This window comes from Meriones unguiculatus, chromosome 4 (assembly GCF_030254825.1).
Source record: "Meriones unguiculatus strain TT.TT164.6M chromosome 4, Bangor_MerUng_6.1, whole genome shotgun sequence".
Classification (NCBI taxonomy): domain Eukaryota; kingdom Metazoa; phylum Chordata; class Mammalia; order Rodentia; family Muridae; genus Meriones; species Meriones unguiculatus.
This window is the reverse complement of record NC_083352.1, coordinates 37,434,422-37,449,875: the sequence shown is the minus strand read 5'-3', so window position 1 is coordinate 37,449,875 and position 15,454 is coordinate 37,434,422. Positions and strand designations below refer to the sequence as shown.

General features: G+C 44.8%; 2 protein-coding genes across 2 annotated transcripts in view; one reads left to right on the top strand and one right to left on the bottom strand.

The window, feature by feature from the left end:
* The first annotated feature begins 1,921 nt into the window (after window positions 1–1,921).
* On the top strand, window positions 1,922–5,494 carry Slc25a4 (solute carrier family 25 member 4). Its single transcript, XM_021650766.2, has 4 exons — window positions 1,922–2,055; window positions 3,231–3,717; window positions 4,182–4,322; window positions 5,022–5,494. The coding sequence occupies exons 1-4, from the start codon at window positions 1,945–1,947 to the stop codon at window positions 5,177–5,179; spliced, it is 897 nt and encodes a 298-aa protein (XP_021506441.1). The 5' UTR covers window positions 1,922–1,944; the 3' UTR covers window positions 5,180–5,494.
* Window positions 5,495–10,903: 5,409 nt separating this feature from the next.
* Cfap97 (cilia and flagella associated protein 97) overlaps window positions 10,904–15,454 on the bottom strand; it is a 34,294-nt gene continuing 29,743 nt past the window's right edge. The window contains exons 4-5 of the mRNA XM_021650756.2: window positions 14,881–15,031; window positions 10,904–13,878 (exon numbers count right to left, since the gene is read on the bottom strand). Of these exons, the coding sequence (XP_021506431.1) occupies window positions 13,754–13,878; window positions 14,881–15,031 (276 nt within the window). The 3' untranslated portion in view covers window positions 10,904–13,753. The remainder of the gene's footprint in view (window positions 13,879–14,880; window positions 15,032–15,454) is intronic.

The window sequence follows — 15,454 nt, the reverse complement described above, 5'->3', positions numbered from 1 at the left end:
ACAATTGTGACTAATGTGTGACTTAAACTATCCATGGAAATTGCTGTGTGAAACTGTGACGCGCACATGGAACTGCAAGGTCCTTGGAAGTGGCTCAAGGTGCTACTTGTGTTGCCTTTAGAGGCCACACTTCCTGGTACACAGTGATTGCTCAGCTAGCGTCTTCATCAGGGACACAGAGTTGCCTTTTGTGTTTGTCTTTGCTTCTGTCTTCTTTGACCTCTAGCAACATTGTAACAGGTTCTCGTTTCCCCTTAACTCTAACCCGGCCCCAGCTGCAAATAAATACATCACCTATGCGCTCCTGGCATCCAGCTAGTGACCTATGCTCTACTAAGTCTTTAGGCTCTGAGCAACACACGGCTGCAGCTCAATCAACACCAGCATGAAGTCTGCATGGATCAGCGAACATTGAAGAAGATGCACAAGCCTTGTCAAATACCCACTCGAAGGTTAGCAAATGTGGGAAAAGAACAAGAGTGAGGGCTGTCATTTAAAAATCTAATTGCAGCCGGACATGGTAGAGCACACCTTTAATCCTAGGGCTCGGGAGGCAGAAGGATCGCTGTGAATTCGAGGCCATCCTGGTCTAAAAGGAGAGTAAGAACCCCATGACTGCACAGAGAAACCCTGTCGGGAAAAAAAGAAAAGAAAAAGAGCATTGCATTTATTCTTGGGAAGGGACAGCAGTTTGGAAAATATGCACAGTTATGTTTGAAGTGCTTTAAAGAAGAGGTATTGGAAACGAAATTTCATGTCCGTATATTTAAAAAATTAATTGCAATCCCTTTGCTGGGATTGGACAGCGCGCCTAGGCCCCCCAACCTCAGGCTGCTCATTACAGAGGCGGGCAGGCACAGCCAAGGATTCGACCTTCCCGAAAGGCTGAGGGCTCTGGTATTCAAGAAGCCACCAGAAAACTGGAAGGAACCATTCTGCGCAGAAGAGCGTTGAGATTACATTAACAGCAGAGCGTTCATTCATGCCCTCCAGAGGTCGGTCTACAAGAGAAGCCGGGAGCCTAGAGATAGATAGCCGAGAGGCTGGGGAAGGAGTGTCTTGTTCTTAGGAGTCCTCAGACTGAGGTGTCGGCCTGACAGGCCGCGCTCACAGAAAAGCCAGACACCCACATTCACTGCCAAACGGAGTATCCACCTAGCGGCCTTGCATTCCGCTTTTTTTTTCCTTGATGGCGCAGAGTGCCGGGTGCATAAATATTTCCTAACAGATTGAATGGTTCAAGGTTTGAATGGAGAGAAGCCGGAGACAGGGGCTTGCCCAACACTCTGAGGCAACAGCGGCATAAAAAGGTGTTAGTGTGGATTTGGGAGGAGTATAATTTATTTGCAGAAACGCAGAGCTCTGCAGAGGCCCCAATCCAGACAGCGAGCTCCAGCTGGCAACGCCCTGACAGCGGGGAAGGGGCGGAAGGCTGAAATGGCCAGGCCAGGAGCACAATGGTGCAGGATGCAGGCTAAAGAGACCTTCCTCGGAGGCGTCGGGCCCCTTGTCCCCAGATCCGCCCCAGGCTAAACCCTCTTGAGCTATAAATACAGCGGCCCACAGGCGGGCAGAGACACGGTGTTCCCTCGGCTCGCTGGGACCGATAACATGAATTTGCCCTTTAAACGTCCCAAGCTGCAAGCACGGGGCCCCCAACCCACCCCTCGCTCCCGGAAACGTCTTCGCCCCCAATGCCCTCTGCAACGGAGGGGGATGGAGAGGGGCTGTCCGGGGACCCGCGCAGCCAATGCGCGCTGCGCGCTTGGCCGGGGTCCCTCCTCCTCTCGCGAGACGCCGAGCCGGGGATATAAGGAGGGCTGCGGTCAGGCGGGCGGTCCCTTCGCGTCTTGCAGGGACGGAGACGGGGTGGCGGCGTCTGGCCGGGCGTAGGCAAGAGCGAGAGAGCGGCTCCTTGCAGGCTGTGCGCGCCCGGCATTCAGCATGGGGGATCAGGCTCTGAGCTTCCTGAAGGACTTCCTGGCGGGTGGCATCGCCGCCGCCGTCTCCAAGACCGCTGTCGCCCCGATCGAGAGGGTCAAACTGCTGCTGCAGGTGAGGACGGCTGGGTGGCGCGGGCGGGGCGCGGGGGATGCGGACGGGGCGCGGGGATGCGCGGGGGGGGGGGCGCGGGGATGCTGCGGCGTGGGCGCGCACGGCGCTGCGGAAAATCTGTGCTAGGCCGCAAGCCCGTGGCCTACGCGAAGGGGAAGGTGCCCTCTACGCAGATAGACACAGGTCCAGCGTCAGTGGCAGATGCCTGGTGTCGGGTGGCGCCCGCGTTGGGGTGTCTATATATGGAAACCCACCCCGAAGCCGGACTACCTCGAGCCAGCTCCTGCGCCCGGTACAGCAAGCGGCATTCCACCCCAGGCCTCTTAGGTCGGGCCTCACCCTTTGGCGGCATCCTTTGCACCTCCTTATCCGCATCCACCTTTTACAAAAGAACCATCAGGTCAATCCTGGACTGGGGAATCGCACTGCGCTGCAGCCTGACATTGATTTCATTCATCTTCCCGTTACCTCTCCAAGATGTGAATCCGTGGCCTGTGTTTCACGGATGGAGACACCGAGGCAGAAATTCACAAGGGATTTTCAGGATAAATTCATATCGCCTTAGCCACCCTGTCCACATATGATTCTATCGCAGAGGCAATCGCCATTTAGCGGGCATGGCCATTTGGGAGTCTGAACCGATCAGCGCCATGGTGTAACAGATTGGTCCAGGGGTAGTAACCCAACAATCGACTGCTTGGACATTTTCAGCCATCTACTGCTTAGACAGGCTTGTCTCAAGGGACGTGAGAGTGAAGCAGGGTGGGGTGGTCACCAGCTCCCCATGTTAACAGCCCTTGAGGGAAGGATCTTTATTTGTGCCTCCCATAAGCCTGCAGGGAATTTCCCTCAAATGCCCGTGTAATGATAACTGCTTGATTTCTGATACATTTAAAAAAAAAAAAAAGACGCAATTAGAATTCCCTTCTGTCTCTTGAGGAAAGGGAAAAGTGGGTGAGAATCCCGGGCAGTCCACATCTGTCACTCCAGCATTTGGGAGGCTAATTCAGAAAGAGTTTGACTTTCCAGGCTAGCCTGGGCTACCTAAGATGACCCTGTCCTTATAAAACAAGAAAATAAACAAGAAATTAAGGAAGTACAAACTTTCTTTTTCTCCTGTCTTCCCCTTCTCCCCGCCTGTCCTCTGTCACCCACCCTGCCCTGCCCCCAACTAGGTCCAGCATGCCAGCAAACAGATAAGTGCAGAGAAGCAGTACAAAGGCATCATTGATTGCGTCGTGAGAATTCCCAAGGAGCAGGGCTTTCTCTCCTTCTGGAGGGGTAACCTGGCCAACGTGATCCGGTACTTCCCCACTCAAGCCCTGAACTTCGCCTTCAAGGACAAGTACAAGCAGATCTTCCTGGGAGGCGTGGATCGGCATAAGCAGTTCTGGCGCTACTTCGCCGGGAACCTGGCTTCCGGTGGGGCAGCCGGCGCCACCTCCCTCTGCTTCGTCTACCCGCTGGACTTTGCCAGGACCAGGCTGGCTGCCGACGTGGGCAAGGGGGCTTCCCAGCGTGAGTTCAGTGGGCTGGGCGACTGTCTCACCAAGATTTTCAAGTCTGATGGCCTGAAGGGTCTCTACCAAGGTTTCAGTGTGTCTGTCCAGGGCATCATCATCTACCGAGCTGCCTACTTCGGAGTCTATGACACTGCCAAGGGTGAGCGGGGGACTTGAGGTGGAGGGGGTGGGGTGGGGGTGCGGAGAGAGGATTCTGTATGGCCCGTCTTCCCTCAGAGACCTTTGTGTTTATTAGTCTCCTTTCCAACCCTGAGCTAAACTGAGTTCTCGGGAGGTAATGCGTGTGGTTTGGCTAAACTGATAACAAAAGGAGCCTGTGTCCTCCTCTACTGATAAATACTGTGGCTTTGAGCTGCTCAGGACACAGAGCTGTCAGTTACCCAGATGGACTAGAAGTGAGTCTGTGAAGAGAGCTGTAGCTTCTGGATTAAGGGAAGGCAGCAGCCTTTTTTTTTTTTTTTTTTTTTTTGGTTTGGTTTGGTTGCATGGAGAGGTCCTTGGGAGGAGCTGGTTCTGTGGAAGGTCAGGTCGTGGAGTTGGGTCCCAGCTGCTGAGGGAAGCGCCGTTTGCTCATCACCGTTTGCTTCTTGGCTGTGCTCACAGGGATGCTGCCAGACCCCAAGAATGTGCACATTATCGTGAGCTGGATGATTGCCCAGAGTGTGACGGCGGTGGCGGGGCTGGTGTCCTATCCCTTTGACACTGTTCGGCGTAGGATGATGATGCAGTCTGGCCGGAAAGGGGGTAAGCATGAACTCCGCTGATGTCAGTCTTCGGTCTTGCCCCTGGAGAACTCCTAAGTGCAGAGAGGCTTTTTTTTTTTTTTTAATTGAATGGCAAAATTCCTCTGTAAGGACTTAGGAAACAGAGACTATAATTTCTCAATTAGCTTTTCCTTCAGGGATTTTTTTTTTAATTTATTATTAAAAAGATTGTAAGAACATAAAGTTATTTAGAGTTTGGTCCCAGGCATTTTTAGCATTAATTACATAGACCTTGAATCCTCTTTTTCTACCACTTGGCAAGGGCAAAGAGGTAATTAGCTGTTCACTTAAATTCCTGCTTCCCTTTAGACATGGGAAGTGTGGATGAAAAAAGGGTGTTTTAGCTAGATAAGAAGACATTGTGCTTTGATAGTTTTAGCTTCCACAGGTAAAAGCATGAAACCACCATTCGTAAGGTGAAAAGAACGCCAAACGTGAGGGGATTTTGTATAACTCACCAGTCATACCTTTTGTTTTTTCTTGCCTAATCTTGGTATTCCCAGAATGTAACACTCCTTCCCACCGTTGCCTTCGTTTTAGTTTGACAGTGTGTGAACTGGTTGATAGTTCCAGTTTTTACTTCTGACCTTGACGGTGAGGAATTAGGGTTACTAGAAAATAGCCTGATAAATAGTTATTCAAGAAAGGAAGGAACCCTTACCTGCCTTTGTCTCCACAGCTGACATTATGTACACGGGGACAGTTGACTGCTGGAGGAAGATTGCGAAAGATGAAGGAGCCAAGGCTTTCTTCAAAGGTGCCTGGTCCAATGTATTGAGAGGCATGGGTGGTGCTTTTGTATTGGTGTTGTATGATGAGATTAAAAAGTATGTCTAATGTAACTAAAAACAAGTTCACTGGTTCACAGTGGACTTGGTTCACAAGTTCAAAATCCATTGTGTGGTTTAACAGACTATTCTTAAGGAAATAAAGACAGATCCTGGAGAAAACCAGACCATAAGGAATACCTCAGAAAAATGCTTCATTGAGTATTCATTAAACCACAAAGGTATTTTGTATTTATTTTACATTTAGATTCTCACAGCAAACAGAAGATAGCTTATCATACTTGTTCAATTAATTAACTGAAGAACTGATAATGGAAAAGTGACTGAATGTGAATCATTAATAAAGACTACTCAATACTCTTTATCTCCCTGAAGTCATTAACTGCTAACAGATTAAGAAGCAGCATTGCATATTTTCTAGTAGGCTGCATTTGTTGGTGACTCCTATATGCATGCTCTTTGCTGATCACATTATAGTTGTTTTTCAACCATAAGCAGGCCGTGCACTATCTTAACACAGGCTCTCCACAGTCCCCAACTGTATGTCTTTCACCCAGTCTTCAGGACCTATGAGCCTCTGCTTTCAATCACAGGGGACAACAATTTTGCTTAGGAAGGTTTTTGGTTGTTTTTTTTTTTTGTTTGTTTGTTTTCCTGCACAGAATCCTGATTCCTAGAGATTTCCAACAAGTAGACAGTAGTCACTGAAGTTGTCTCAGTTTGGGCTGTAATAGCCAAGTGCCAGATACACTTGCTGGTTCATAAAACAAAAGCCCGAGTCTGTGAGATTCAGTTCTGGTGAGAGCCATGTGACTTCCAGAATCTTCTGGTGGGAAGAGAGCCTGAGAGTCCCTCTTGAAGGATGCTAATTACGGTGACAGGCTTCACACTCTGATTTCCTCCCAAGGGATGGGTCTCTTAATACTATCTTAAGAGTTAGAGATTGAATTCCAGGGCTGGGGTCACACCCAACATTCACTTCAAGGCGTCAATTATCAAGCTAATATTTTATGCCTGGGAAGATCTAAAAGTGAACCTGTCCTGAAGCATTAGTAGGAGAAGATGAAATGGTACTGGTTAAGCAGTTTGATAATAGTGAACCTTGATTGGGAATAAACAGAAGTGGGGCAGAGCCAGGGAGGGGAATGAGAGGAGAGGCCCTTGAATGAAAGTAACTATCTAGGTATACAATGTATCTGCTTGTACTCCCTTTCTGTAACAGGGTAAGAACTAGGAGAAAAGCCTATTTGGATTTGACTTTCAGAGAAAAATGGGACAACACTAGGGAGATGGCTTAGGGTTAAAAGCACCTAGTGCTCTTGCTGAGGTCCCGGGTTTGGTTGCCAGCACCTACAAGAAGGCTTACTACTGTCTGTCACCCCAGTTCCAGGGGATCCAATGTGTGTGCTCCTCTGGTCTTCCTAGGTCTAGGCACACGTGGTGCACAAACATGCATGCAGCAAAACATCCATGAAATAAAAGGAAACAAGTAGTTCTGGATCAGGAAAAGAGCAGACCCTGGGCAAAGCTTGGAAAGCAGCTAAACGTCTGTTTTCTGTAATTCCTGATAGATAGATTGGGGTCGGGCTATCCAGGCCTTTCCCACTAACTCCCTCTGGGGTAACACACTGGTGCCTTGCTTTTCGCTAGAGTTACCAAGGAGTGTATGTTATGTGTGCTTGTTTTCCATATTGAGAGTCTCATCTAGTGTCAGGATAGACGTCTAGATGGATGGAAAAGCCTAAAAAGAAGAGATCTCAATCTCAATGACAAGGAGCAAATGGTGAGGCTAGAGGTCTTCCAGTTACACCGCTTTTCGTTCCAGAATATCGATGATTCAAGTATCTGTTGCTGACAGAAATCAAAGTACAGGCCAGTAGGAAAACTAATTTTGTGTTGCATACCTAAGACTCAGGCTGCCCCTTGCAGTATTTCCAGACCTAAGGGTTTCGCCCGACAGGAAGGCCGTGAGATGTAGCTGAACTTAACCACAGTGAAGAAAGAGTAGGTCATTGCAGCCTAGCCAAGCGGCAAATTGTTTTCCAGCCCGCCCTCCCTGGCATGCAGCAGAGAGCAGAGTGGAGGGACCGGCCGCACGTCAAGCCGCACATCATCTCACCATCTGTACATGACCCAGTTGCGGGTTTTCTCCTGCCTGCTCTTTGCCCCGGGAGTCCTGTTGAACTGGTTCCACTGTAGCTACTTCACTCAACAAGAATTCCTAGAACAAGGCCAGTGACAGGATGCTGGGACCGAGAGTGGGGGCAGACAGGCACGGTTTCCCCTGCTGTCCTGTGACTGTCAGGGTACAAAGCTTTCAAGCCTGAAGGTCTGGGTAAAGGGGTCAGATCCAAGTGAAAACCTAGAATTCTTAAGATTCGACCGCTGGGAATCTCTTCAGCCACATTTTCAGTGTGAGAAAAACTTAAGAACTCTAATTCTGGAGGGAAGAGTTTAATTCCTGGAACTCAGAAGGTAGGAGAAAACTGACTCTTGCACCTTGTCCTTGAGCTTGATCATATATGCACTGTGGCACATGCATGTCACATACACACATATTAAAAAAATTAAACCACAGAGATGGCCCACAGCCTCTGTTATGGATTCAAAACACACTGGCACTGGAAGGTTCAATGGGTAATATCACTTGCTGCTTTTCTAGGGCCCTTTCAGTTTGAAGCACCCATGTTTTGTAATTTACAACCACCTATAACTAGCTATAGGGGATCCAACACTCCCTGGGACCCAGGTGCCCTGCAAGCAGATGGTGTTTACCTACCTACACTCAGCACACATACATACACATGAAAACAAATCATCACAAAAGACATGTCAGCATACATCACCAGAGGCAAAAGCAAAAGAGTGGATCAGTGTGTCATCAAAGTGGCCTATTTCAAAAACTTGTGAAACGCAACGCAGCAGGTCAAAAATAATGGAAAGCGGTGAAAAGAGGCTTTAGCATGTGTGCTGCCTGGTTTTAAGTCATCTTGACACAAGCCAGAGTCATCAGAAGAGGAGGCTGTGGGTCTCCTCTAACCTAGGGGTCGCTGGGATCAGAAAGCCTTGAGCACCAGGAAATAGCCCCTGGGAACCACTTCAGCAAGATAGCTCATATTCGGAGTGAGCAAAGACTTATAGTCCTTGGGGAGTGGGTGGGGGGCTCCCAGGACATGTACATAATTGGTTAGAGCTAGGAGTCCCAAGGATGCTTGATTTGCATTTGGCAGCACAACCCTATCATATGAACAGGAACACAGTACTTAATTATCCTAGGCTTAGGGAGGGGAGAGCTAGCAGGGAACTGTGCCAAAGGCCATATATCAGATACGGTTAGAGGCATCCATGCCTGAAGACACTCTCCAGATGAGGTCAGACAGAGCAGGAGGCCCTGCTGGGGAGAGGGAGTCCTCTGTCCAGCACCAAGCTTAGAAAGGCTATCTAGACTGGGAGCACCGCAAGCTCAAACAGCAGGGTAGTCAAACAGGAAGCCTCAATTGAGGAAATGCCACCATAATAATCCTGTCGTATGAAATCCTGTAGGGCACTAGTTCTCAACTTTCCTAATGCTTCGGCCCTTTAATACAATTCCTCATGTGGTGACCCCAACCATAAAATTATTTCATTGGTATTTCATAACTGTAATTTTGCTACCGTTATGAATTGTAATGCAAACATCTGATATGCAGATCCCCATGGGGGTCATGTTGAAACCTACTGATGAAGAGTTTTTTGTTTGTTTTTCCTTAATTAGTGACTGATTGGGGAGGGCCCAGCCCATTATGGGTGGGGCCACTCGTGAGCTGGTGGTCCTGGGTTCTATAATAAGCCTTGAGGAGTAAGGTGGTAAGCCACATTTTTTCATGGTCCCTGCGTAGTTTCTGCCTTGTTCAAGTTTCTGTCCTGACTTCCATTCATGAACTGGGATGATGTGGTAGAATAAGCTGAACACATCATTTCCTCCCCAAATTGCTTTGGTCATGGAGTTCCCTCACAGGAAAAGTAACGTAAGAAAGCATTTGACATGGAGTTGTTACTAATGATCTGAATTCAGTCTGGCAGTAAGGAGGTAAGCCAGGTATGGTGGTTGAAACGAAAATAGCCTCCATAGATTCATGTATTTGAATGCTTGGTCCCTGGTTTGTGGAACTGTTTTGGGGAAGGATTAGGAGGTGTAGATTGTTGGAGGAGGTGTGTCACTCAGGTTGCGCTTGGAGGTTTCAAAAGCCAATGTCAGGTCCAGTCTCTCTACCGCCAACTTGCAGAGAAGATGGAAGCTCAGCTACTACTGCTTCAGTGCCACGCCTACCTGCTGCCATGCTTTCTCATGGACTAACCCTCTCTAAGTACTTGCCAGGTATGTGGGGACATGTGAGTTTGGTCCCCAGAACCCACATCATGGTAGAGGAGAGAACTCACTCCACAAATTGTCCTCTTCCATACATATACCACAGGGCACAAAACTACGCAAAAGTAATAGGGGGAAAAAAAAAGACATTTGTGAGAATCTCTGTGCTTTCAAAGACAGCTATTGATTTCTTTTTTTCCTTTGGACACATGTTTAACATGTAATTAGGAGTTGTGCTGGTTTAGTAAAGTGGTGGTTTGGGGTCCTGCAATAACCTCGGCTTCACCAGCCCTGAGTAGTTAGCTAAGTTTCCAGTACCAGGCATCAACTTCCCTCTTGCCGAGCGGGTCCAGCTAGAGAGCTGTTGGTTACCACCAAGTTATGCATGCCAGCATTGCACCTTAGGGTTATTGTGCCATGCTGGTCACTGCTGTGGTTCATAGGCTTCCTAGTTGGGTAAGACTGTAGGCTCACACTCCCTTTGGAAGCTTGAATGACACCTTCTGGTATCATGAAAGCTGGTCCTCAGGGAGGAGGCATCCAGGTTAGTTCCAGCTCAGGAGCCTCTGGGCCTGGTGTGCATGGTATTCAATCAATGGTTGAACATGTTCAACTACTGGTTTGAAGTGTATGGTGTTTCCAGCAATAGGGACTTACCTTTCACCTCTAGGGGAACAACTTAAAAACCATCTCTATATTTGAAAATCACAATCACCTGCATAACACAAGCCCATCTGTCTTAGGCATTCTTCATCTGTGCTAATGAAGAGATATGCACCTCTGGGAGCCACTGAGCATTCTTTCTGCGGCTTCAGTTTGTTGGAGATATGATCCATTTTCACACGGCTCAGGCTAACCTGGAAATGTAGTTGAGCATGACTTTGAACTTCTGACCATGCTGCCTACTAGACTTACCGGCCAGGAAGGTCAACCACCCTCAGCCCAATGGCATCATTAACCCCCTTTAAAGACAAAATAACCTGGGATTGGAGAGATGGCTCAGTGATTGAGAGCACTGTCTATTCATCCAAATGGACCCAGCTTCAATTCCCAGCACCCAAGTGGCAGCTCACAACTGTCTATACCGCCAGTTCTAAGGGATCTGACACCTTCATCCTAATGCACATAAAATTAAATTATTTTAACAAAAAAAGACAAAACAACCCAACAATAACAATACTCATTCAAGCTCTAAAAGAATGTCCATTGTACTGTAGCATCACAACAACTTACAAAATGAATCAAATCATGTGATTCAAAGATATGCTGACCAGGAGTGTCATTTTTCACAAACTTTCCCAAAGAAATACATTTTCAAAAATACAACTAACTGCCAACTTCATTCTAACTAACAGTCTTGTAGGATACGTAAGACTTTTCCTTCTAATTCTAAAAATATGAACAAAACACAGAATCAATACTTGGTTATTTTTAAATCTTTTATTTCTTTAGTAGGCCAAGCTAGTTCTTTATGCCTAAAACATAACAAATTAGAACATTTTTTTAAAAGATGCTTTAAAAGTTTCCTGCTAATCTTTATTCAAGAAAATAAGCAACTTGGCCATTAGCAGTAAGCACATTCTCTGTGATGGTGTACAGCCGTTTACACACTAAGACTTTGGCATTTACAACGATACAGGCTTTGCGTGGCCAACGCGAGCAAGGCTACATCTTTAGCTTTATTGTAATCTTAACACTTTGGAGTTGCTGCACTCATCTGCAGATGAGAAGCAGACCCGTCCCAATCACCTTTCAAAGCTGTGTAATCCCGCTTTTTGACACGTGGGTTGAGCACAATTGCATGATGGCATTTTACAAGCAAATGAGCTGTTCAGTGCAGTGTTTGCTGGAGACTAAAAAAGTAGGGGAGGACAAGGTAGTAGCTGCTCCTTAAGAAATGTTTTTAATAGTTTGAAATCTTTCATAAGAACTTACTAGAAAATGAGGCGATAACATTTGACAGAGGTGAAACCAGATCTCAGATCTGTCCACTAGCCTGCAGAGCAGCATGCTTTCTAGCTACAGATGCAGATCTTCAAAGTATATGCAATAAGAACAAGCCAGCCAACTGTATAACAGTGCTAACCCTCATGTGTTTGTGTTGGTGAGGCTGAAGAGATTAATGTACTTATGACACCACCACTACAAAGGCCTCCTAAAGCCTAACCTTAAAGTATCCTGACTTAGATCAGTGAATTCTAAGTTTGTCATTCCTACCCATCTACTGAGTCATCATATATATGTACATATATACACACACATATATATGCAACTTTAACACAACATTGTAAATTGTTTTTAAAAGATGGTTGCCCTTTACTTGAATAACTGTTATCAATAATACTTAGACAAACTTCTTTCAAATAGCAAAAATTAAGGCATAAATTAGCATTTAAAATCAAAGTATAGCTTTACCTATGAAACTTGGGGAGAATAAAATAAAATGTACTCATAGGCTAATGCCACTGTGAACGTAAAAGATTTTATATATACACATTTTTCCCCTCAAAAAAATCAGTTTTTAAAAAAAGTGATTAACTCACTATTGGGCAAATGCCAAAATGCTGCATTTTAAATTTAAGTTGTTACACCAACATTAGAGGTACAATGTTAAAAACTAAGCCAAAATAAATCCTCTATATAAAGCAGGTGTGAAATCTTGTTCTCTAGAACAAAGAAACAAATTGTTAAAGAATGTTACAGCCCCTCTCCCCCTCAAAGCAGCAGAAAAACCTTCAGTCATATTATGTTCCCATCCACTGTGTGTTTGTACATGTATGTATGTGTGTGATGTGTATGCACATCCACTGTATGTTTGTGTGTCTATGTGTATACGGTGTATATGCTCAGCAGTTTTGTTTTTTTGGCTTCCCCACTTCCAACCTTCGCTGCTCTAGCTAAAACACAATCCATTAAAATAAGACCAACAATGTATGAGCTGGTGTTTGTCCGTGCAGTCTGCCTCCCTGCTAATGAAGGCGAAGCACACATGCTACAGCGCTGGAGCACTGAAATCAGCTCTCTGTGGCTAGGGAAATTCATATTTTAGCAAAAATGTGTCACTAAAGGCATACGGATAAGACCAGCAATGGAAAGGTTCTGACTATGAAATATTACACTTTGTTCTATAAAGTAACAGGCTCTAGGTTGACAGAATATCCTAGTTTTCACAGTCAACTCTATTACACCTATGTGTCACTAGCACTTCCATCAGATTAACAGGCTTTCAAATTTGAGACAGGTAAAAATGGTGCTTCTAGGATTCAGCCAAACCAATCCAAGAAAATTCACTAATATTTAAGGGAGTAGCTTTAACCAATGTGTGGTTAGTTTCTTTCTTTTATATCTGGTTTCTTGAAAGCATTTCTTTCTTGCTGTCAACCTTCTACTAAGACAATAAATACACAATGACAGCACACACACTAACAGGATTGTTTCGAACACTGCTCTAACACCCTGGGTCTGCCTCTTGGTTCTTCAAGCTGCGAGTGTTGCTCACTGCTCCAACAAATACTTGCTTTTGTTTCTAATGCTAATGATCTGGATACTAACCAGTCACAAGAGGGTAGGCTGTTCAAGCCTACTCAGGATCCTTAAGAGTGTTTTACTGGACCACATAAAGACACAAACCAGAAGCTTCTAAAGTGAACCCCTATTTTTGACAGTGTGAAATGGTTTGGAATGGATGATCAAACTCTCAAGGAGAAGCACCTTTGAGGAATCAAGAATTGCGCCAGTCCAAGCTGCTCATTCTCTTTGTCAATCTAAACCCGCTCATCCATAAAAACACATTTCAAGATTTTTTTTTCATAAGGAACACAACACTCACAAAATCAGGTGATAACCCACGTTAGACATTCTAAAGAAGAAGCACAAGGCGCTTAAGTTTACAAGGTAAACCCCTTGTTTAGCGTTTACAGTAACTGAAAATAATATAGAGTACAAACCATATACTGAGTGTCATGGTTTCGACGTGGATTATTACCACTGCTGTTTGTCAGCATAACAAATGAATTTCTATACTGAGAAACTATTCACACATAACACCTTTCTCTAGTAAATCAACATATAGCTTCTATAAATATGCCACCACATGAAACACTGGTTTTACATCAAAGTGTCTTCTGATAACAATTTTGCACTGAATAACAATAAATATACTCATTGCTGTAAAAGTTGTTGAAAAAAGTATTACAGATGTTTGCAAAGAGTTACAGTAATACATACAAAGACATTGTTAAAATAGGACAAACAATGTTTATCTTAAGAAAGGTTTTACAACCAAGCAGTACGAACATTCCGGGGTTTCGGTCTTAGCAAAAAGCCAGTGGATGTGTCCAGCAGTGATCGGTCGGTCTTACTACTGAGACCACTGGTCGCACTGGATGTCCTGGAAGCTCCTGCACACACACAAAGACAAAACACTGTCAATATTTGCCCAAGCACACAAGCCATCATATGATAAACTTCCTTTCCTACTTTTAAGTCCAGACTGGTTTTCCTTCCTCATCCCAGATGGGTCTAATACTCTAATGAAATGATTTTTAATAGAACTGTACTTTTAAAATTCCCCATGGAATTTAAAGCTACTGAAGTGACTCAAGTGAAAACAAACACTTTGTATAATCATTCATATGTTTACTTGACAAACAGTTTGCTAGGGTCAAGGCATAATACTAATTATCAGTTACTAGAACAAGACCTTATTTTAAGTCATGATAATAGCCATGTTTCAAAGTGTAAGTGAAATGACCAGTCAGTGACTAAGTCACATGTGCACTGGAAGTTACAGTACCTCCGACCAGAGGTTCCAACTTTCTTTAGTAATGGCTTACATTTTGAAGAAAAAAATATAGTTTAGAATGTGTACATGATGCAATAGCATCAACTTCTGTAAAGGAATGTGCCTGACTTCCCCCGTATACCCTGGTACTACATTCCTACATCTCTAGGGCACACAAGCAGCTAAGTCTGTAACTGATCACATATCAAGCATTAAGAAATTTGCATCTTCAGTTTGTTGAGTTTCAGTTATCTAGCGAGGACAAAAGAGACACAAGTAAGGGTTACATAGTATTAGCAAATGTTTACAGTTGGCTAGAGAGACTATCTCAGCCATATTCCAAGTAGCCTATCTATTAATTTAGCCTTTAAACACACATTCTGAAATTAAGAGACTCTCTTCTAGTATCTGAAAAAAAATACTGCTATTTTCACTCATTTTATCCTTTGTTTTTCTCTCTATGTTACCATTACATTTTGCATATGAAAGCTGAAATTAAGTGGAATATAAAAACACTCCAGTTAGAAATAAAATCATTCCAAAAGTTAGCATTTTAAATCTCTATCACAAGAACATAATGAACAACAAACGAATAGAAGACAGCTTTTCGTATTCTTACTCAGTGGGCTGTAGTGGCCGAGAGTCGACCTCACTCGTCTGACGCATGGTGAAGGGTTGAGATAGCTGATATTCCGATGATAGTCCATCAGCTGCTCAGAGCGTTTCATGCCAACTGTTGGCTTCACAGCTTCAAGCCGTTTCAACAAAGCCTTCATAGAAAATGTGAGTTAATCCTAGTTAAATACCAATAATTCCTAAAAACTCAGGCATTCTACCACCTAAAATTCATTAAGGAAAAGCAGTATGTGTCACTCCATGCATGCCAGAAATTTTCTTACCTGCGTAGAAGAAGAACCTATACCCATCCTAACTACATTCTAAGGTCATATACCCCCCAGATAAGTGTAATCTTCTCCCCTTATCAAGGAAACTTCTCTTTGCAAAGGAAAACCACATAAAACCACATCCACTCAAAACGCAGAGTTGTGGAATCCAGTCTTAATGCATCTACAGAACAACTCAAAGCTCAGGAAATACTGCTGAAGAGGGATTGGAAAGACTGGCTATTAAAGCCAGAAGGTCAGGAAGTTTGCTGTGAGACTGTCTCCTAGCAATGCCAGTCTCACCAATAT